The sequence below is a fragment of the Hemibagrus wyckioides genome, linkage group LG06 (assembly GCF_019097595.1).
Source record: "Hemibagrus wyckioides isolate EC202008001 linkage group LG06, SWU_Hwy_1.0, whole genome shotgun sequence".
Taxonomy (NCBI): domain Eukaryota; kingdom Metazoa; phylum Chordata; class Actinopteri; order Siluriformes; family Bagridae; genus Hemibagrus; species Hemibagrus wyckioides.
This window is the reverse complement of record NC_080715.1, coordinates 32,713,695-32,735,259: the sequence shown is the minus strand read 5'-3', so window position 1 is coordinate 32,735,259 and position 21,565 is coordinate 32,713,695. Positions and strand designations below refer to the sequence as shown.

At 39.9% G+C, this 21,565-nt stretch overlaps 1 protein-coding gene across 3 annotated transcripts; it reads right to left on the bottom strand.

The window, feature by feature from the left end:
• Nucleotides 1-12,914: 12,914 nt before the first annotated feature.
• Nucleotides 12,915-21,435, bottom strand: trim13 (tripartite motif containing 13). Of its 3 annotated transcripts, none has more exons than XR_009204752.1 (3): nucleotides 19,000-20,765; nucleotides 14,853-15,329; nucleotides 12,915-14,585 (listed from the first exon to the last, which is right to left on the bottom strand). XR_009204752.1 is itself a non-coding variant. In XM_058392060.1 (2 exons), the coding sequence occupies exon 2, from the start codon at nucleotides 20,302-20,304 to the stop codon at nucleotides 19,090-19,092; it is 1,215 nt and encodes a 404-aa protein (XP_058248043.1). In that variant the 5' UTR covers nucleotides 20,305-20,310; nucleotides 21,292-21,435; the 3' UTR covers nucleotides 18,382-19,089. The 3 variants fall into 3 exon arrangements, 1 of the variants encoding a protein (XP_058248043.1); XR_009204753.1 differs by having other exon boundaries at nucleotides 12,917-14,585; nucleotides 15,256-15,329; XM_058392060.1 differs by lacking the exons at nucleotides 12,915-14,585; nucleotides 14,853-15,329 and adding an exon at nucleotides 21,292-21,435 and having other exon boundaries at nucleotides 18,382-20,310.
• Nucleotides 21,436-21,565: the final 130 nt, after the last annotated feature.

Below are 21,565 nucleotides of genomic sequence, written 5' to 3'. Positions count from 1 at the left end.
TAATGACTCCTGTAGTTAGTAATGTAGTCTTCTCATCTCATTAAGAGGTGGCACGCGGCACCCAGAACATGAACATGTGTTATAATGAAGATTTTAAGCAATGAAAAAATCATTTAATAAGGGATAAATATCTAGTCACAAAATTTCAAGGCACGCAGTGATGCAACTCGATGGCAACAGTAGCGATTACTTGAGGTGGTCGAAAGAAAGCAGCAGTCTATACAGACAGAATAACGTGCATCACAATGACTACCGTGTAGCACGTGAAGTTACCCGAATCTCTTGGGTGTATTTTATATGAACATTCTGCTTCATCCGAGCACGTGGCGTTTCCGTAACCTGGCACAGACCCATGCATGCATGCAGCATATCGACTAATACATGATGTATGGCTTATGTATTATTCAAATGTCCTATTTTGACATGGCACAGGAGCAGACTATATACAGTTTTTGTGATTTGTCAGAGATAAACCTAAAGCGCGAGCGCATCTGCTGTGCTTTTTCCCACAAAAAAAAACAAACAAACAAAACACCCCTCTCTGCCACTCAGTCCTGAGATTCTGTTTTAGGTGACAGACACTACTTTGGGTGTAGAAGGTGCAGTGTGTTGATCTGTGTCTATAGGTCGAGTGCGCTTGGTCTCTTTTTTCCGTCCTTCCTTCAGCTCAGCGCCGCTCCGCCTCCTGCGCGTGCAACTTTGACGCTGTGTATAAATACTGGAACAAAAGAACTTCCTCAATGCCCGGTGAAACGGCAATAAATAAACCCAAAGCTAGTCGCCGCGATCCGAAATTATTATTATTATTATTATTATTATTATTATTATTATTATTATTATTATTATTATTATCTGCGAGGTAATGTTATTGACTGCATTTGATACTTTTTTTCCCAAACCAAGGAATACTTCGTACATTCGCGTTTCTCTTCAAAGGGTAAGATGCCTGTCCTAACCATATCAACTTTTATTTTATTTAAAGCTATGTATATGGGTTTATTAAGAAATATGACTATGAACGGCTTTAAAGTCATACACCCAACATTAATAGAGTTGTAAGGTTTTTGCGAGCAGATCTGGTGGAAGTGTAGCAGGTTGAGAGTTAAGGCGGAAAAACTCCATCTGGACTTCCTGAGCTGGGAAGCGCTTTTCATAAAACATTTGTTGCTGAACACAGCCCTCAGTAACAAGCTGATCAGTCAGTGTTTATGGCATAACGCCTGTCTAAAACTTCTGGTGGTTCATCAAGAAAGATGCTTAATTTAAGCTGAAGATATCCTTACTGAAGGTATTTTCGTGATCGAGAAAGCGTTTAGATTCTAAACAGGAAACAATGATATGCATTCTAAAATGAATTCATATTGAAATGAAACTGCTTAAAACTAATATATGTTCTCAGACAGAAGCCAGGAAATATTTAAGGCAGAAGGTTGCCTTTCTCAAAAGTGCTTTTATGAACATCTGTGTTGCCCCCCCCACACCAAAAAAAGGTATCAATCAATCTGATTTTTTCAACTTGTCCAAACTGAACATTTTGCAGTGAAATACCGATAGTCGAACTGTAATATGTTGCAATGTTTTGTTTTTTTGTCGATCCTTGCGGCGCCTAAACGAAGCTCCATGATAGGTTAGACTGAGCTGGAGCGCCTGTAGCAAGCACCCTGTTTACAATAACAGCGGCCTCGTCTTATCACGTGATTGACAATAGCGGCGCACCAATAAAGGCGTGGGCTCGCGGCGGTGGGAGGGGCTTGTGGCGCCAGCAACGCGCTATATTTGGAAGGGGTGACGTCATGACCAGTCTGCCTGTCAGAGGCGGGACATCCGTGAGGATGCGCGCGTGTCTGGGCATGTCTGTAGCGCGCTTTGTCAGCCTCTGTTTACTTATTTCACCGGCGACGAAATTCAGTTTAATAAAATACCAAAACATCTTCCATTTTCTAATTTTCTTGGTTGGTGACTTTTAAACTATGGCCCTTATTTCTCGGAATGAATCGAAAAACGCGCGCTGGTGTGTGTGTGTGTGTATGGGGTGTTATATTCTGGTGGGGACCAAATTGATTTTTCTTTGTACAAAAACAGAAACAAAAAATAAATAAAATTAAACAAAAAAAAGTTTACTGAGGTGTTAATGTTAAGGTTAGGAGGACTTATACACTCACCTTATACTTTAAAGTTTCTAACAGCTGCACAGGTAAAATGTTTTTATCCCAATTATCTAATCAGCAATTCGTCTGTCAGCAGAGCAGTGCATAAAATCATGCAGATATGGGCCTGCAACTTCATGTAATGTTGACCAATGGTCATCCATTTTTCATTTCATTTCATTGTCTGTACCGCTTATCCGACCTATCCTCGGGTCACGGGGAGCCTGTGCCTATCTCAGGCGTCATCGGGCATTACGCCCTGGACAGAGTGCCAACCCAGCTCAGGGCACACGCACACACTAATTCACTCACACAGTCACACACTACGGGTAATCTAGAGACTCCAATCAGCCTAGAAGCATGTCTTTGGGCTGTGGGAGGAAACCAGAGCACCCGGAGGAAACCCACCAAGCATGGGGAGAACATGCAAACTCCACACACACAGTGAGCGAGAGCGAGACTCGAGTGGTCAACCATCAGAATGGGAAACATGTGATCTTATTTATTTTGACCATGGCACAATTGATGGTCAATGAGTCTTGATTTCTGCTGAGGCACAGAGATGGTAGGGTCAGAATTTGGCCCTAACAGCCTGAATCCATGGACACTGGCAAACCTCGGGTCTGTTAACACCAAACACTTAAATGCCACAAACTATTTGAGTATTGTTGAGTATTTTCTTCTAATGGCTATATCCAGCATGATAGTGCATCATATCACAAAGCAAAAGTCATCTAAAACTGGTGTCATGAACATGAAAATGAGATCAGTGCTCTTCAGTGATCTTCCCAGTCACTGGATCTGAATCCAGATGATCACCTTTGGGACGTGGTAGAACGAGAGATTCACAGCATGAAAGTGCAGCTGAAAAATGGAAAAAAAAAACATGGACCAGATTCTCAAAGGAATGTTTTCAACATCTTGTGGAATCAGTGCCCTGAAGAATGTACGGTGTTTTGAGAGCAAAGTGAAGCCCTAGCCAGAATCAGTACAGTGTTCCTAATTCGGTGTTCAGTGAGTCTATATGGAGAAGAATCTCTGCCAGAATGAAATGCAGTTGTCCTGTCGGGAAATCATGAAATACAATACACAGGCTGCATTGCTTTTGATTTGTGACGCAAGGTTAACGTGCCTCAGCAAAAAACAAAGCCTTCACTGCCTTGTTCTTACGTCACTTTGTGAAAAATAATCAATATGGGGATGCCTTTTAAGAATTAAATGCTTGTCAAGGCTGCTTGTCAGAAATGAATATTATCCTGCATTAAAAGCAATCCATGTCACTTCTTATGTGAATAATAATTGGTAACTGTATTGGTTTTCATCAGTGACATACAGGAAATGCTCTGCCTATTGAACCGGTACATGTGGGAGCTTGTACCGATTGGCCCCAAATGTGATTGACCGGCCAGTGCATTATGGTGTGGCACAAGGAGCTCATACATGACAAGTAAAGTAAATTACAATCACTTCTGACCAAAGTCAGTGTCTAATTCTTAAGACGCAAGGTGCTATTCAGTGTGGAATATTTTCTGTATATGTCATTAATGAAAAAGCAGTACAGACTGTGTATTGTAGTTGCTTACTTTCTCACTCTAGGACCTTCAATTTTCAATTCGTTTTTAAAAAAAAGTTAATTAAATTGACTACACAGAATGACCATTGACAAAATGAAAACAAGTTTTTATTGTTGCAAATTGATTTTAAAAAGAAAACCTGAAGTCTCTCAGTTAGGTAAGATCCTTTATTTAATAAATTGTAGAAGTAAGTATAGAAGCCTACACGCCTTGCACATCTGTATTTAGGCAGTTTCTCCCATACTTTCTGGCAAATCTTCTCAAGCTATTTTGGTGTTGTCTTGGCTGTTTGCTTCAGGTCAATGTCATGGTGAAAGTTGACATTTTGGTCGTCTGAGCTGGTGTGAACTCTTAAGTAAGATTTCTTCGAGGGCCTCAGCCTGTTGCTGAGAATCACCCCCGTTATGATGCTACTACCATAATGCTTCACCATCGGGATGGTATTAGCTAGTTAACGAGCAGTACCTTGTTTTCTTCTTATGTTGTTTACTCAGGAGCAGCTTCCTTCCATCCAACCACTGTAGCATAAAGGACATGGTTGTTTTTCTGGCAGGTTTTCACATCTCTATGGAGGACTTCTTCCATTTCACAGTGATATAGCCTGGGTTCTAAAGAACATGCAAAGCCTTAAAAATGTTTTAAACCCCTGCTCAGATCTATGTCTTGACCCAATTTGGTTGTTGAGATCTTTGGAGATGGTCTGACATGGACTGTTAAATGTGAAAACTTTTACACACAGGTGTGTGTTTCAAAATCATGTCCCAGAAGTTGAATTTAAAATGCCTTAGTTTAGTTACTATTAAATCTTAACCCAAAAACATAAAGTTAACTCTAAAGGGGTCCAAATACTTTCTGAATCCACTCTATGTCTACATGCTCTCTTTTCCTGCTATTAGCCCTATACAGCTTTTTGTCTGGTCACATATTTTATGTTTGCTTTGTGGTAGATAGCTTTACTTAATCCAAAAGACAACTTGGCATGATTTTGGTGACAAACACTTGATAGGCTGTTGCAGGCCATAGATTTAAATACTTGCTTTACATTTTATGTGGCAGCTAAAAGAACTGTTACTGTGTTAAATGTGTTATTATACAGTTAAAAGTAATTCAGGATCATAATACCAGACAATAATGTCGACTAGTGTAATTACACTATGCCAAAGAAGGACATGTTTGTATACCATGTGGATTAATCACCCAGAGTCTTTATATTCAAAATTGGAATTAGTATCTATATAACTTATATATTATATTTATATAATTTATATACGTATATAACTTATATTATCCTTTCCCTGTTGTCCCTAAAAGGAACATTTGTAACTGTCTCGTAATCCAGGAAATAAGCCATAATTGTCTGGAAATGGAGCCAATGCTTGCATGCATGTGCATGCGCACACACACACACACACACACACTCATATACACAAAGGCACACATACACTTGCACAAACACAAACAAAGCAAAAATGGCCTGAAGCCACTTATTACATTTAGTGTTTCTATCTGGAAAGCTGAGGTGTGGCTCAGCTCCGATTTCAAAACACAGGCCTGTGCTGAGTTTTGTGGAGTAGAGGAGAAGATGGCTGAAAATTGTGAAACATGTGAGAAGTGGCTCTGTGCATTATAAGGCTAATGCCGAAGAGTTCGGTTTTTATTTATAACGTGACATGTTTGTTCATATATAACACAAAAAGTCAGTCTGTGACACTGATGTTGGTTTCTAGACTACACTTCCTGATCTCGTAGATCTGTAAACACACATGCATTTTACCCTCCCCACTGCTGATGTCCATCGCCACAAACAACAAACCATGCCACAGCATGTGCTGTAAATTAAATGTCAGCTTAAACAAACTAAACATAGATTTGCACCTTGATGCATTTAGTCACTGGGTGTGGGATTTTTGAATGCAATAGCCCTAGGCCAGAAAGAAGTCCAGCAAAGACCAATCACTGGTCACAATTGTTTGTCTGACCTATAGACATTTCTTGGCTATATTTACAAGGAATAGAAGTGAATTAGGCCATTCCCCCCGTGTCTGTTTCCCAAACACTCACTTCCATTGCCTTGTTGATTTAAATGATTGAATTTTGTAAATACATAAATACGTAGGCATTCATTTGTGGTACCATGACCAAGGTTTTATTTCTATAATAAATCATTATTATCTATTACACAACAGTCCATTCATTTGGCTGGACAAGTGGCATTCCAAAAGATATGTAGTTTTAATGTAACCGCACTGGTACAGTTCAGTTGAATCAGTCTGCTACATAAAAATATTTTGTCTGACACATCAGATACTTGATAATCATTTATTGTTCTTAAAACTGTCGTATAAAAGCAATATCACAACTGCAAACATGCATTCCTGCTGCATTTGACCTGCAGGCTCGTACCTACAGCTGAATCACAGTCACACTGCAAACCATGACAGTCTTAGCTCATTTTAAGCATTTATTTAGCTCATTTTAACTCATTATCTGCCAACAGAATAAGAACATTTAAAACGAGTAAGCTAGAAAAATAGGTTTATCACTCTGATCTTTGGTTAATTATACTCTTATAATAGGAAATACTGGAGAGATCTGACTATATTTAAGATATTTACATTTACTAAGATACCAGTTTTTTTTGCAGTACATGCTGATATCCAGTACTTATAGCTATATGACTTGCTTTCAATTCTGATCAAATTCTATTCTATTATATCTTCATTTTCATTGCATGCAAAACAATGACAATTCAACCAATACGCAGATAAGCTTGTGACGTCATCTGGAGACTGCTAGCGTCTTTTAGAGAATCTATTATCTAGACCCCGCCTCCCCCAATGCCCCCGCCCCCGACAAAAACCGTGTTTATTACACGGTATTAACTTTTCAAAAAAAAAAAACAGAATACACTAGTGTTGTGTTTGTCGGCTAGATTCGTGTGTTGAATTACATCTGTAGTCTTTCACAATAATACAATAACATTACGTGTCTTAGAACACGGTTCAAAACGGGACCAGTTACTTTTAATGATCTGTAAGCAATATTTAGATGAATCTAACGCTGGCGAATGTCAGCCCTGTTGGAGCGCTAAAGAGGGCAGTAAACAGAAAAGGGGGCAGGGATTGTCTCCGTGCTCCTCCAATCAGATCGCGCGCTGCTGATGGGGTGAGCGTGTCACTGGCGATGCAGCTCGCGCTCTCTGCTGTTGTCACGGCGCCGCAGACTCCACTTCAACATCCTTGGAACAGCGGCGCTACATCACTCTTCTCACTTTTCCTCTTCAATTACGGTGGCAACGAACCTTTCTTCTAAAAACTGCCTTTCATGTATACCCGGAAGTTCACAGTTGCACAGTTTTGTTTCTTATACGCACTGTATATATTGTTTGATTGTTTTTTAATCACACTAACTCATGAGCAAATAATCTTTGGCTAACTCCATGGAGGTTCCATGTGTCTTTTATTTTCACTAAACAGCCTTAAAAACGTTCTTTGTCAAATCAAACGCAACATGCGCCTCCCAAATGACCAAGACACAAAAGAGCGTGCACGTGATTGACGTATTAATTAATCTCAGTATGGTTCTTGTACTGGCATGCCATAGCCCTGGCTTTGTAAGTGAAACTTCAGCACTGTGATGTTTGCTCTCTGTTGGCTCTCTGTGCCGTCTGCGTGGGTTGCTATAGCTGGTTTGAGGATGCATTTCTTTGGACCAATTATATGCCGCGCTGTCTTTAACGTCATACCACGACGTGAGAGGGGGTGTGGCTCCGGCAAATTTGAATGAAGAGTGGAGCTTTCGGCGCCATTTTCGAGTGAGCAGCGGCAGGAATAACAGCTGCCGAGATGCGGCTTTGAGATTTTTTTTTTTCTGTATTCGGATTAAATGTCAGTTAGATTATTTTTACGTCTTTCTTTCAACATTTTATTCGGGGTAAAAAACAATAATACTCTGGAAGTGGGACGTGGCCGAGACGATTGATGGAGACAACTAGAAAGCAAGTTGGAGGGCAAAGTAACGTTAGCTGAAGTAGAGACAAGAGGATACAGTAAGCTAGCTAGCGAAGCTAATCCTGCTAGCATCGCCAGTGAGAATCGGCGTCCGCTTGGACCGCGGTGAAATAGCCCGCTATTTCAGACTGAAAATAATTTTTTTAAATTAGCGGATTGCTTGTAAAAATCTGGAAAAATTCTGGAAATAAGCTCTGGTGATGAAGAAGCGGATGTGACCGTTTGTTGGTGTCGGTTTGTTGTTTTTTCGGCATTTTTTGAACGCGCCGTTTGAGCGGGATTGGAGAAGTGAGGATCCGCCGCAGCCTATCAGCACGGAGACAGGCAGAAACACCACCGGGAGCTCTCTCCCACACTCTCAGAGCCTTTTTCATGTAAAATCACATTTTTATATTTCACATTTGAAAAAGGAAAAGCAAAAAAAAAAAAAAACCAACTTTTTTTCCCCACCCGATCTGAAGATGGAGGATGTATATATCCTTTCTGACAAAAAACAGCCGATTGTATTGGATTATCAGTACTGCGATGTGACCCACTGAAAAAAGTCTGAACTTCTCGCAATATGAACTGAATATATATATTTTATAATATATATATTTATGTGTATATTTTTTAAAAAGTCTGTTAGACGCTTTACACTGCCTGAGTCTCCTCCTGAAACTGTAAGTAAACCGATTATAGCTTGAAAAGCTTTCCCTAGCTTCTAGAGAGTATGAATATTTCCACTGCCTGCACTAAGCTGTGTGTGTGTTGTGTGAAGCTCTTGATGATGATGATGATGATGATGAAGAGTGCTGAGTCTGGTCGTGATGTAGCGGACATCAGCTTCACCTCGCCATTGCAACATCAACACTTCAACTCCAGTTAGTCGGTGAAGCATAATTACATGTTTACAAAGAAAACAAGCATCTCTGACCCATGACAGATACGGCTGTGACACAAAGCTCAGTCTCGGAGTCTGTGGTGTTACACACAGCTAGATGTAATTGTGCCAAACCCTAGTCTAGATCTAACCTCACACTGTAAACCTGAGCTTCAGTTTGTCGGCTTCAGTGTCATTTTAATGTCATATTTTTATTTTTATTTCTTCCCACATCATGTTGTGTGGTCACTTTGGGACCACAGCTGCCGTTAATAGAAAGCTAATTTCGACTGGTCTTTGTTTAAAACAAAGCAAAACAAAAATCACAGTTTTGAAATCCCCAGCTTTGTGTTGAAGAATAATCATCTGGCTCCTGAGAAGGCTGAGATCACTCGGAAAGGTTATTAAGTCGTCATCGTGACACTTTGACCTCCTAATTGGTATAAACTCTCCAACTGTTTCACCCCCAGCAGAGAATCAGCAGAAAAACAAAGAGAAGAACTTCAGTATATTAAGCCGAGATAATTCTTTGCGTTTTATTAGGCTGAGATAATTGATGCATTTCTCATTAGGATGCAGCTGATGCTCTAATGAAGCTCACTTACTGCTTTGTGTTTTTAAACCAAGGAACTTGATTTAGGAGATATTTCCTTTCCCCCTCTCTCAGGATTGGATGCACTACGATAGATCAGATCACGTGTAGAGAAACCCGTTTAAGACGTCAGGAATTGATTCCCTGTAGATAAAGTAATAGTGTTTTAATTGATTACAAATATAATCCTGTACATGAAAATTCTGCTCTGTTTGTTTTAGCGTTATGACCCCACAAGCTGGATAGTTTTCCTTTTAAAAAAAAAATATTATTATTATTTTTTAATTTTTTAACCTCTCTACCTCAATAACCCTGGTGTTGTATGGCCTATGCACCCAACTGCTTTACTACTTACACATCACCGGCAAGAGTGTGTAAGTCATTACACATTAGACCACTCATTTAGGTGTGTGTGTCGGTGCAAGAGTTTTAGGCTAATTTTATTTTCAGCATTTTATTTGCTGGCAGCGTGTGGGCTTCCTCTCGTGGCTTTTTGGGACCGTAGGGAAACCCCCTGAACTGAACCACAACCAGTTCTATCTTTTTCACATTACCTTTTAATCAGCAAACACACACTCTCCTTTTCTCTCACTCATATGTGCTTCTGCTGTTTGAACAACATGTACCTTCTATCTCCATGCCACTGAAATATCCTGTACATGTTAGAAAATGTTTTTCTGCCTGAACATAACATACCGTGATTATTATTATTATTTTTTTTAGCCATTTCCTGAATGTCTTATTATGACTTGGTAAAACTATTAGCAGAAATTCAGTGCACATGCTGTGTTTATAAATGAATATCGACAGAAGCTATAACCCCTTGTCCACTGTATTTTAGAGTGCTGTGTGTTTTGGACTCGAAGAGCTTTACTTTCAGAACTTGTAGATGTTTTATGATGTTTCCTGTCTTCTACTGAAATTAATCTAATTTGTGTTTTGAATCTTATGGGCTTATCCTGCTGTGCAGATTTATACTCTGTAGTTTCTCTCTCTCTCTCTCTCTCTCTCTCTCTCTCTCTCTCTCTCTCTCTCTCTCTCTCTCTCTCTCTCTTATTTATTTAGGAAATGTGTTTCAAACCCCAAGTCATGCCTTTGATTATCGAGTTGCATTTCTACTAAATGCCCCCTAATCGTTAATTGACCCTAAGGCCCAGTGTACACATGTTGGATAAATGAATAAATTAAGAATGTAAAAGTCTTTTAATTTAGTGCTGCTTTAGCAGAACTGTGGCAGGATTAGGAAATATAGCAGGAAGACAACAAAATAATGCTTTATATAATTTTATCTAATGAATGTTTGTGAATGTTGTTTTATAATTAGTGTTATTGTAGCTTTTTTTTTGTTGTTATTATTTTTTGTTTTAAAGGTTGCACCAGTGTATTTTAGGCCAGCCTGCAGAGTGGTGTAGTGTCCATTTTGAGACACTGATGGACAGATGAGTTTAATTGTGTACACAGATATTTAGGAAAAAAGCTGAGCTGTTTAAAAACATGTCTATATGCAGGAAATTAGATCCTGTGTACTGTGAGCAGAAAAAAAGGAACAGAGATTGTTTTAATAGAGGATTTATTTATTGCTGTTTGCTTGCTTTTGGTCGTAAGGGTGGTGTATGTATGTTTGAACATATCCTGGACCCTGTGTTCCTCTGTCACTCCGGTCAGTCGGGGCATTGAAACAGACCCTCGGCGTGGAACGACTGTTTGGGTGATTGTTGAGTGGATTCAAAATAGCACCTAGGCCTAATATGCACCTTTGTCGGATTTGCCCAATACATTCTGGCCCCAGGGACGGTCAGTCCACATCCACAGGCCAGCAATAACATGCTAAATAATTTGCATGCTAAGAAATAGAGAGGGGTTGAATAATGTAGAGATTGGTTATGTAATGCCTAGTTTGTGTTATTTTATAGCTCACCGTGAAGCTCTTGTTTTAATGTTTAACACTTTACACAGGTTCAGCATCTCTAAAAGGAAGCTGCTCGGACACACATTGACCGGTTTGGGGTGACTGACTGTGCGGGTTCGAGCATGCTCAGTGAGGTTTCAGGTTGGTGATGGATGCAGTTAGGTCTTCAGTGGTGTCCAGGCATGGTGGTGTGTGTAAGGGTCACACTGAGGGAGGGAGGGTCAAAGTGTGTGTGAATCTGGCTGTTCTCAAATGCATGGGTGCTTTGCAATTTGTGCACGCTGTCCTGCTGTCGCTCTTTCCCTGATTTTATTAAGAGTAAATATTTGACTAAGAGGTTTGTTGTCTCGCCACAAAAATGGTCAGCATTCAGCTTACTAGATGCTGTTTGTCATGTTTGCATACACACATGTGTGTCAGGGCTGAAATAAATGTAAAGGATTAGATGACCGCTATGATTTAAATGTTTTTAGATGGTAAAAAATGAGGTATTTGGTTGGAAAATGTGCTGCTTGGTAATCTAGGTGACTGGTAATGGTGGTAGACTCACATCAGCTGTGCTGACAAGTGTGTGTGTGTGTGTGTGTGCGCACACTTCAGTTATAGAGTGTTGACAGGGGGAAGTTCTGGGTGATGCCCTTTGAACCCTAGGTCATGTGGTCTTTAGCTGAACACAATTTGAGAGGTTAAATGATTAGGATGACCCCAGTGTGCCCATTCATTTGGTCACTAAAATGTCATGTTTTCATGCAAGTTTATCTACAAGCTTTTTTTTTCCTCCCTTAGTAATCACTTAAAAAAAAAAAAGAAGAAGAAAGAATATATATATATATATATATATTTTTTAAATTTGTCCTTTGTAAATACACTACATTCAATTATACACACACAATGATGTGTGAAGTGCAATACAATTAATACTAAGTCATAATATAAACATATAAATATATAGTTCCTGTATTGTCTAAAGTTCATACTGAAAAGTTCCAGTGACTAGAAAATATTTTTTTTTATTTATTTATAATAATTATTTCCTTTTAACTGACCCTACAGTTAACTTGTACGTGGTCTAAAGTAGTTAATAAAGCATGCTGAGTGTGTGTGTTCATTTTGTTAAGTAATAAACATGCTTAGATGTATCTCAGTGAAGGACACACACACACACTGAAGCTCAGGTTAGGAGAGGACTTGATGTGGGATTGTGTGAATAACAGAAAGCATGTATATTTTATTTATTTATTATTATTATTTATTATTATTATTATTATTATTATTATTAAGTCATAGGTAATTTAGGCAGTTCTTGGTTTAAATCTCTCACATACACACACATGCAGTAAGCAGCATTATCAGCAATACTGAGTTGTAGCTTCACTCTTAATATTACAAAACAGCTTAAAATATTTTAAAAATATAAAATGAGTAAACACCTGTTAGTGTGGCCATGTAATGATGACCACTGCTTTAACACTGTAAACTACGTTTCATGCTCAATACCAATATTCAATATGTTTATTTACTCTTGTAATATTTTCACTGAACGTCTTTCTTAAACTCAACTAATGTTTTGATTTTAATAAAAATTTTTTTTTTTTAAAATGCTGTTCAAACAAGATTCGAATTTTCTTGTAATCTTGTGAAGTGAAATGCACTGCAGACTAAGTGTGTTTGTTTTTTATATTTATTTATTTATATATATATATATATATATATATATATATATATATATATATATATATATATATATATATATATATATATATAATAATATATAAAATGCTTAAAAAGCCATAAATATGATTACTTTGGTTAAAAAAATTTTCAGGCTTTAAAAATATTTATTATTCTAATTTTATTGTATAGTTCAAACCACAGCTAGTAGAAATTCCCTGATTATCACTGTTAGGAATGTTTAGAGAATATTTATAAAAACGGGAAACAGGATATAAAATTGTAAAGGCATCCGGAGGCTGATTGAGTGGTTGAGAGAGTGCAACTTTACACCAGAAACTCAATCAAGTCCTTATTTTGTTAAAATAATCGCATGCTCAGCGTTCCCTTGCGATATATTCTTCCCTGTCCAGAGGTTTCAGTTGATGATCTAAGAGCTGTTAACAGAATAGCTTGGAGTAGTGTGGTTTCAGCTCTGTGACTGCACGGCTGAAATGTACACACGTTTCCTTACACTGGTGTCAACTTATCATCATGTGGAGCACCCTAGTGTTACACACACACACACACACACACACAGGCTTTATCTGCTTCCAAACTTACCTGTGTATGACTGGGGGGGAAAAATCGAACACAGGTGCACACACTGTTTCTTATTTGTTTGGCTTAAATTTTCTACTTTATATTAAGTAATCAAAAACTGCGTATAGATTGTGTAGATTAGTGGTTTTCTGTGGTTCTTCTTTTGGGCTGGTTGTGCTGTCATTGCTGAAAAGGAGTGTGACATTAATAATGATGCTAGTAATATGGACACGGATCGGTCATCACACAAACAGAATCCCTGACCCTTTCAAACCTTCCACTCTGCAGTATCACACTGATCACGGTTCTGTTGCAGCAGGAACGCAGGAATTAGTACAATTCGGTCTTATGGTACATTTTTACACCAGGCTCACTGGGTCCTCATGTTTTTCTTTCTTTTTTTTAAAAAAAAAAAAAAAAACTAAATAGACAGAAATGATGAGCATGTTGTCTTGAAAATTAACTTAAACTTTGTTTTGTAATAAACTTGAGATTAAAAAATAAAAATAATTAATTGAGGAGTATGGCTCAGTGGGGACAGTGTCAGAGCCCGATTTTCCCCACCTAACTGCATTCTCTTGCTTCTCTGTGTGTTTGATCTCGACTGTATTTAAAACATATGTAATGCAACCAGCAAGGAACAATTCCTGGAAGTATTTGCACAATTTTAACTGCACACATTTTACACGCTAATGCACTGTTATAACGTAATGGTATGATGCACCCGTTTCTCGATTTTTCCCTCATTGTGCAGTTGAGTGCATGATGCAGCATTAGTGGGCTGAGCTGGTTTACCCACCATGCAGCGTCTCGAGCAATTTTATTCAGCTGTGAATGGATCGATCTGGAATTAATTTGGCTACGTCTTTCCTGTTGCGTTTAGACAAAGTGCATCAACATTGCCAAGTGTGTTTATCTCACCAAATTTAATAAGGCTGTGTTGGAACTTGGCTGGTGCAACGATTTCAGGTTACTCTAGGTTGGCTGTACTGCTACACTGATATCCCTTGTCAGTAATAGATATTAGTAGTGCGGGGAAGAATCATTGATCAGTCAGTTGGAACTGTAAAGGGCTGCAGTTGAAGGTCACTTTGTGACCGGTTGAACGGCTGGCCCGGGAGCTTATCGAAGGTGGTGTTGCCTACTGGTCACTCCTCAGCAGTGTTGATCCATTCTCTATGATGGAGCGGTTTCCCCATGGTACTTCAGAGAGAATTGTCCAGTTTCTGTTCAGCATGCTGTTAAAAATACAGATGTATGATCTGTTATTATAATGATGACTACAGACTATCAGTACTGTGCATGCTGACTGTGTAGTGTGGGGTATTCACAATGAGCATTACATGCATGAAAAATGTTTGCACAGTTTTGAATAAATCTGAACGTCAAGTAATCTCATAACTAATGTTGTGCAATTCCACTACTAAAATCAATGTTTATGTAAAGTTATGTGCTGTCTATCCTGTGTGTTGGCATGCAGGTGTTAGAGATGAATGTTTATATACTCATTCAAGGATTTTTCTCTCCTGCTTTTCAGATGGAGTACCGGGAGTCCTGTGGTGAAGCAAAAAGCCAACAAGAAAGGGGAGTTTCCATCTTTCAAGCTGTGTGTGTGTGTGTGTATGAGAGAGAGAAAGAGATATGCTCTTCAGGTGGTGGTGTAGCAGCACAGAATGGTTTGTGGAGATACAGAGATGCAGGCCGTACTGTGCTGCAGCATCAGTGCCTTGGACATGCACCACACGTGTGGGAGTGTGTTGTCGTGCTTTAGCAGCATGTAAATATTGGAGTTACACCATGACAGATGTCTCCAGTATGCTCGTGCTGCTGAAGCAAGAAGTCACCGAGCAGCGCGAGATCTTTGTCCTGACTTGGGTTGAGTAAGCAGCATTGCTTCGGCTGACTCACCGCTACCGGAGTTCGTCCGTCCGGCAGTGACCAGTCCAGCTTCTTCAGCAGTAATCTCTGATTAAAGGTAAACACTGTGAGAAGGACAGAAAGAAAAAGCAACGTAATTAAATATTTTGCTTTGTAAAATTCCTGTACATATTGTACATTTGTTTTTGTCTTTGTTGTATAATGTATTCTGCTTGATTTTTCCCCATTAAAAGCTTCCTGAAAAACTCTTTGGTGTTTTCCCCCAAATGCTTTAAATACTTCGCCTTCTATCACTTGCTCAGATCGCCATCGTGGTGCTGCGCGTGTTTCCTCTCTATAAGTCCTCTGTGTCCGAGTAATGGACAGCTTCATAACGGAGCTGGTGGCTGATTAAACAGACCCAAGTTCTTACTCTGATGTGTGGTGGTTATTATTATTATTATTATTATTATTATTTTTAAGTCGAGTTCATGTGCGATGGCGTTTGAGAGCGAAACTATGTAACTCGGGACAACTTTGAAATGAGAGGTGCCAATATTTATAATCATCAGTCCATGAACTACTGTCAAACTGCGCCAAAACACGTCCTTAAACACTGTTAAGAAATCATATACAACTTAACAGCGTGGTGGAGAGAAAAGAGCTGCGTTAAAACAGCAAATATTAACAACTGTAGTATATTTAATAAATAAATAAATAAAAACCCGACAAACTCAGACATCACCCGAAACAGCGCGGGTGGGGTGATTTTTTTTTTTTTTTTTAAACTTTCACCATCTTTACAACACTTTTTAACAAACACACAGTAAATAATTTCCCACAAGAGATGGTGTATATATGTCTAAATATTAATACATCATTTCTAAACCTAAAAAGCTTAGGAGACGCTTTCTTATCTGCGGTCTGTATTTATTTATTTATTTATTTTTTTTAAAGAAAAACTTTACATTGCGGTCAGGGTTTCGTCCTGGAGGTGAAGTCAAAATTGGTCATGTTAACGTGAAAGGGTTTTATGTTTTTGCATGAATTAAAAAAAAAAATCAATGTAGTTGTATTATAATTGTGGTCTTAAACACTCGCGGGAATTTATTTTCTTTTTTAAATACCCGATTACATTACAGTCCTGATCCCTCTTTACTGACCTGCTCACATTTTCACCACAGTGCACAGTATTTTCGAGACCTTTTTGTTATCATTATTATTATTATTATTATTATTATTATTATTATTATTTCTTCGTCTTTCTTATTTTAAAATAAGAACCGGAGTACTGTTTAAAAAGCGACGTGGTCAGTAGGAGTACAGTTGAAGCGGCTATATTGTTTACCGAAAATAAATTTTCACTATAGAAATGACATTCGACAATGCAAGTATGGATTGTAAATCCTAGCTTTATTATTATAATTAATCCATATATATATATATTTAATATTTATATCTTCAGCTCGGTTCAGAGAAATAATTACAGAGTAATGCAATAAAATAACCAAGCAAACAAAGCCGTGTAACAAATTTTCAATTTTTACAAATCATATGCTAAAAAAAAAAAAGATTTCTGACAGCTGATCTGTTATTTTTGTTTCGTGTCCACCGCGTTTGGCGCATGTTTGGAAAAATAAAATAAAATAACAATCATCACAGAAGCCTGTGCTAATTAGTGGTGTTTTCTTTTCTTTTTTTTTAATTGGTCTTAAACTGGACAGAATCTTTTTTTTTTAAAGCATTAAATCTCCTCTGACACGAGCTGCTTATCCCATCACCCGAGTCTTGTGCTTTCATTGATGTGCTGTAGTGTGAAATTATATACTCGGGAGTTTAGTCTTATACAACCAAGTCATCAACTCGAGATTACAGATATTTACATTTTCTATTACAAAATCAAACGGTTTCATTATACATTTTCTATTTTTTTTTAACTTACTTTTTCCACATTGTTCTGTAAGTTTTAGTGCAGATTTATTATAAAGGTTACACACTTGCTGTGATTGGGAGGAAAATAAATTGAAACGAAATCTATATTTTCTTGCACTCATACGGCATGGTGATGTGTAGAATCAATCATGGCTTTATTCATGTCTAAAATCGTTTTTTTGTGAATGTTAAAAAAAAAGAAAAAAAGAACAAATAAAAAGTTTTATTCTGAGAATCTGATTTTGAACAGCAGTGTCCGAGCAAAAAAAAGGCAGTGAACTTTAGCCCCGGAATTCACCTAAACCTAAATAATCACTGAAAGAGTTTGGTCAGTTTTCATTTACTATATCTTTTTTTTTTAAAAAAAACACGTTTTACAGATGAATAAGGTCATTTGTGTGTATGTGATGATGGGGCTATGTTTTGAGAATGCAGCACATGATGAAGAGTGAGCGCTTTATAATGCACAGTCAGCTCGCAGAGTCTCCCAAGCATCAGGAAGGAAAAAGGGCATCGGGGTGTACATGCTTAGGCTTTATTAGGTTTGTGTGTTTAATTATTAAAAACTAAGACAGACAGTGATAAAGAGCTCCTGAACAGCTCGCAGTGTTCCCTCACACAGCTGGGTGACGCACTCATTCACTGCTGTTCAGTCTTCAATTCATCCGGCGTTATATAACATTTATTTTTATAAACTAGGCTGTTGGGGTGGGGGCACAACTAATGTCACTTTTCATGCAGAAATTGCCTGGCAACAGCCGGCTAAATTTATACGTCGTGTGTGCAGGATTTGATCGGTGAACCGGTGGGAGCGGTGACGTCACCGGGCTTATTTACCGGAGGACTTCAGTTTTTTAAAGAAACATAAAGTAGGATGCGAGAGGGATTCTCCCACAGCACCACATCCTGCTGTAGGACTACATAGAAGGTTATTTAAAGTGCCATCGGTGCCAAGAGGTGTATGTGATCAATCCCAAATACAAGCAGAAATAGAGCACTTTAAAGAAACCAGTCATTATTTGAAGACTTATATGGTATAGGTTATAATCAGCAGAAAAAACCTGCAGACATATAAAGCACTTTTGGGTAAGTGACTTTTACAGAAGTGATAATCCTCATTAAAATATTAAACTGGGCTCAGTTATTCTGGACTCACCATAACATTCAGCATACATATTTTTATTAATGAATGAATGAATGAATTAATTAATAAATATATATATATATATATATATATATATATATATATATATTCATTTATACACACACACACACACACCTCTCTTTCTTTCTATATATATATATAAAATTTTTTATTATTATTTAATACCCACACACACACACACACACACACACACACCTACATGCATAGCATTTAAGTTTCGTTCTTTCACATCTATATAAAATCCACCACTAATAAAAAAAATATTTAAAGTTACTGGTCTGAGGAAGTGCTGAGGGAGCGGTGTGTGGTGTGGAGGAGGCTGTAGGGGATCCCCGACTTACAAGCCAGTGACTTTCACATTAAGAGTGTGATGTCTGCAGAGTATGTCTGGTTTTAATTCTTTGAGACAGAGGGTTAGAAAAAACAGACCTCGTAAACCTCAACATACTGAGCGAGCAATTCGTTAGATAAGCAGAATCTTAGCCTGAGTCTTAACGAAATCTTAAACCACCAGCCACAATTATTTCTCAGTTAACTGAAAAAAAACTAGCATTTCTTTGCCAACTTTAATTAGCACACAAGCTGACTGTGCATTTGAGCGCTAAAACAAAACAAAACGAAAACAAAGGAAACAGTATACAGTAGTATAAATTCAGCAGTACTCGCAGGTGAAATACTTAGGCCTGTAGTTCAATTACATTGTGCGGTAAAGAGCGGAAACTGAGTTGAAACGCATCCGTGCACCTCAGCTTCAGAGGGTAAAGGAGAAAAAGTCCACCGGGTTGAAATCAGCTGATAAACTCTGACGTGGTGTCGATGAGCTCAGTAACGCAGTTCCTGCAGAGCTCAGTAAGGAGCGCGCACACTCCCGTCACCTCGTGCCAGCAGAGCGTGATCCACCGCAGCATTTCTGCAGGCGCGGGCACGGAGACGGCGGCAAGAGCGGACGCCGCTTTACCGGAGAGACTCGCGCCGAAACAGTCCGAGGGCAGAAAGTTGGGCAGGCACAGGCACGCGCACACCAGAACGGCGCAACTCCACAGGCTCCGGAAGAAACGCGGCGGGCCAATGCGAGCCATCGGCGACCGGAGAGCGCCACCCTCGTGCGGAGCGCGCAGCGCGTCCACGTCTCCCAGACGCACACGGTCCCACTCGTGCACGTCGAAGCTTGGCACGAGCGCACCAACGTCCACGTCCGTGCGCGCGGGAAGCGGCGTCTCACGAATGGCGCGCACCTTCTCGCGGAAGTCCTGCATGCACTGCAAGAAGGTAAGCGGGTCGGAAAGGGAGCGAAATGACTCGGCAAGGCGCAGCGCGCGCTGCTGTTCCTCAAGCGCCGAGCGGAGCTGGTTGATCTCCGGGTCGAAGGTTTGCATGACCGCCAGCTTTAGGCTTTCGAAGTCCGAGAGGATCTCGCTGCGCTTGTGTTCGAGCGCGCGGAGTAGCTTGTCGAAATACTCCGCGACCCGGTCCACATCTCTCGAGGCCATCTGCAGCGCTTTTTTCTTCGCCGCCTCGAGCGCTTCCAGACAGGAGAGCACCTCAGCGCCTTTCCAGCTCTCTACGGCACGAAACAAGTCCTCGAAGGCGACCTTTTCTCGCTCGTACGCCTCCTCCAGCGCGCAGAACTTGTGCCCTTTGTGTTCTCCTGTAGTGGCGCAAAAGCCGCAGATGAGCTTCAGGTCAATGGCGCAGAAGATGTTTAAAGGCTGCCCGCTGTGAGCGCGACACTGAGACATTCTTGGGTTCGCACGGATCTTGTTGTACTTCTCCACGATGCTGCGCAGGGAATAATTAACTTGCAGGCTCGAGATGCCGTTGTGCGGGGTCTCCTTTCGGCACGTCGGGCATTTGAACGGAGGTCTCCACACCGGACTTCGGTTATCATCCAGGATGCCCTCCAAACACTTCCTGCAGAAACTGTGTGAACACGGCAGCACACGTGGGTCCTCGAAAAGACAGCAGCATATCGGGCATGTCAGGTCCTCCTCCAGCAGATCCATCACGAGCTGGAATGAAAGATTAGATCAACACGAAAGCGGGTCAGCGAGTGTAAAACAGATCACACCGATACCACTGATTAGTGACTTATATACAGTTGACCAATGACATATCACATAGCTATTCTATAAACTTCAATCAATTTCAATAAAAATAAACAAAGCCACAAATTCTTGGATGATGTCTCTAAATGTGCTTATCCGTGCAGAATGTCTGGCTGAAAAACCCCACTGTACACAATAGTGAGGCACTTGGCTATGAAACAGCTGAGTAAGGTTCACGTCGAGTGCATAGTTTATCCGTGGATCTCTCCTGAACTACATCTAGTTATAGTTCGCAAAATAGAAAGAATAAGGATCTTCGGTGCAGCGCGACAACAACTGGAACGCTGTCCTCTCCGGTCACTGCGTCCACTGCGCCCTGGACACTTCGCCTGGGAATATCCAAGAGCCCGCTCATCCTGTCGGGCTTCTCCACACGATCTGTCTCAGGAAGCTCATGGAGAGGAGAGAGTGCTGCCGATAAGGTAGCAACTGATGACTGGGATGGAGGAAAACGTCAGCAACTGGACCAAAACACACGCACACACACGCACGCACTCTGAGCTCAGTTGCTTTTACTGCAGTACGCGACGCAATCGTGGCTCTTGTTGCTGTGCAGACTTCGCTCTTTCCAACTGAGGAAACTTTAACCGTTTCAGGTCTAGACAACAAAATCCGTAGTGTATAAACACGTTTTCAGTGAGATGTAGACACTGGTATAAACACAGAGGTTTTATTTCAAAGCTGGCGGAAGACTTCGAGTAAAAGTTTGTCATAATAATCAAGAGCAGTGGCATCACCTCCCAGTTGACTGAAAGTGTTTTTCTCCACCTCTCTGTAGCATTAAACATTAAATGTAGAGGTTTCCTTCTCTTTTTGAGTGGGGGGAGGGAGGGGGCTGTTGCTATGCAAAAAACATCAGAAAGTGAGAAATAACCCTCCACTCACCCTCGGGCTCACTCATCAGCATTTCTGCGCGCAGTGTTTGGGCTTTAATCCATCTGATCACACAGAAATCATCTGGTGATTCATAAGCCTGCGGAGTAATCATCTCCGTTATTTATTTCTCCAACTGCTGCATCATGGTACTACAGAGCCATCAAGTGCTCCAGCTGAGAGCGCATGTGACTGCGTCGCGTCACTCTCCATGGCGCCATGTGTCAGGAGCCCGCGCATCGTCCTTATCCAATGGTTGGCGTGTCACGTGTGAAAATATTTTTGA

What these genes read in the sequence shown, in the direction of transcription:
- trim13 (XM_058392060.1), bottom strand. Translation starts at nt 20,304, where the DNA reads ATGGATCTGCTGGAGGAGGACCTGACATGCCCGATATGCTGCTGTCTT.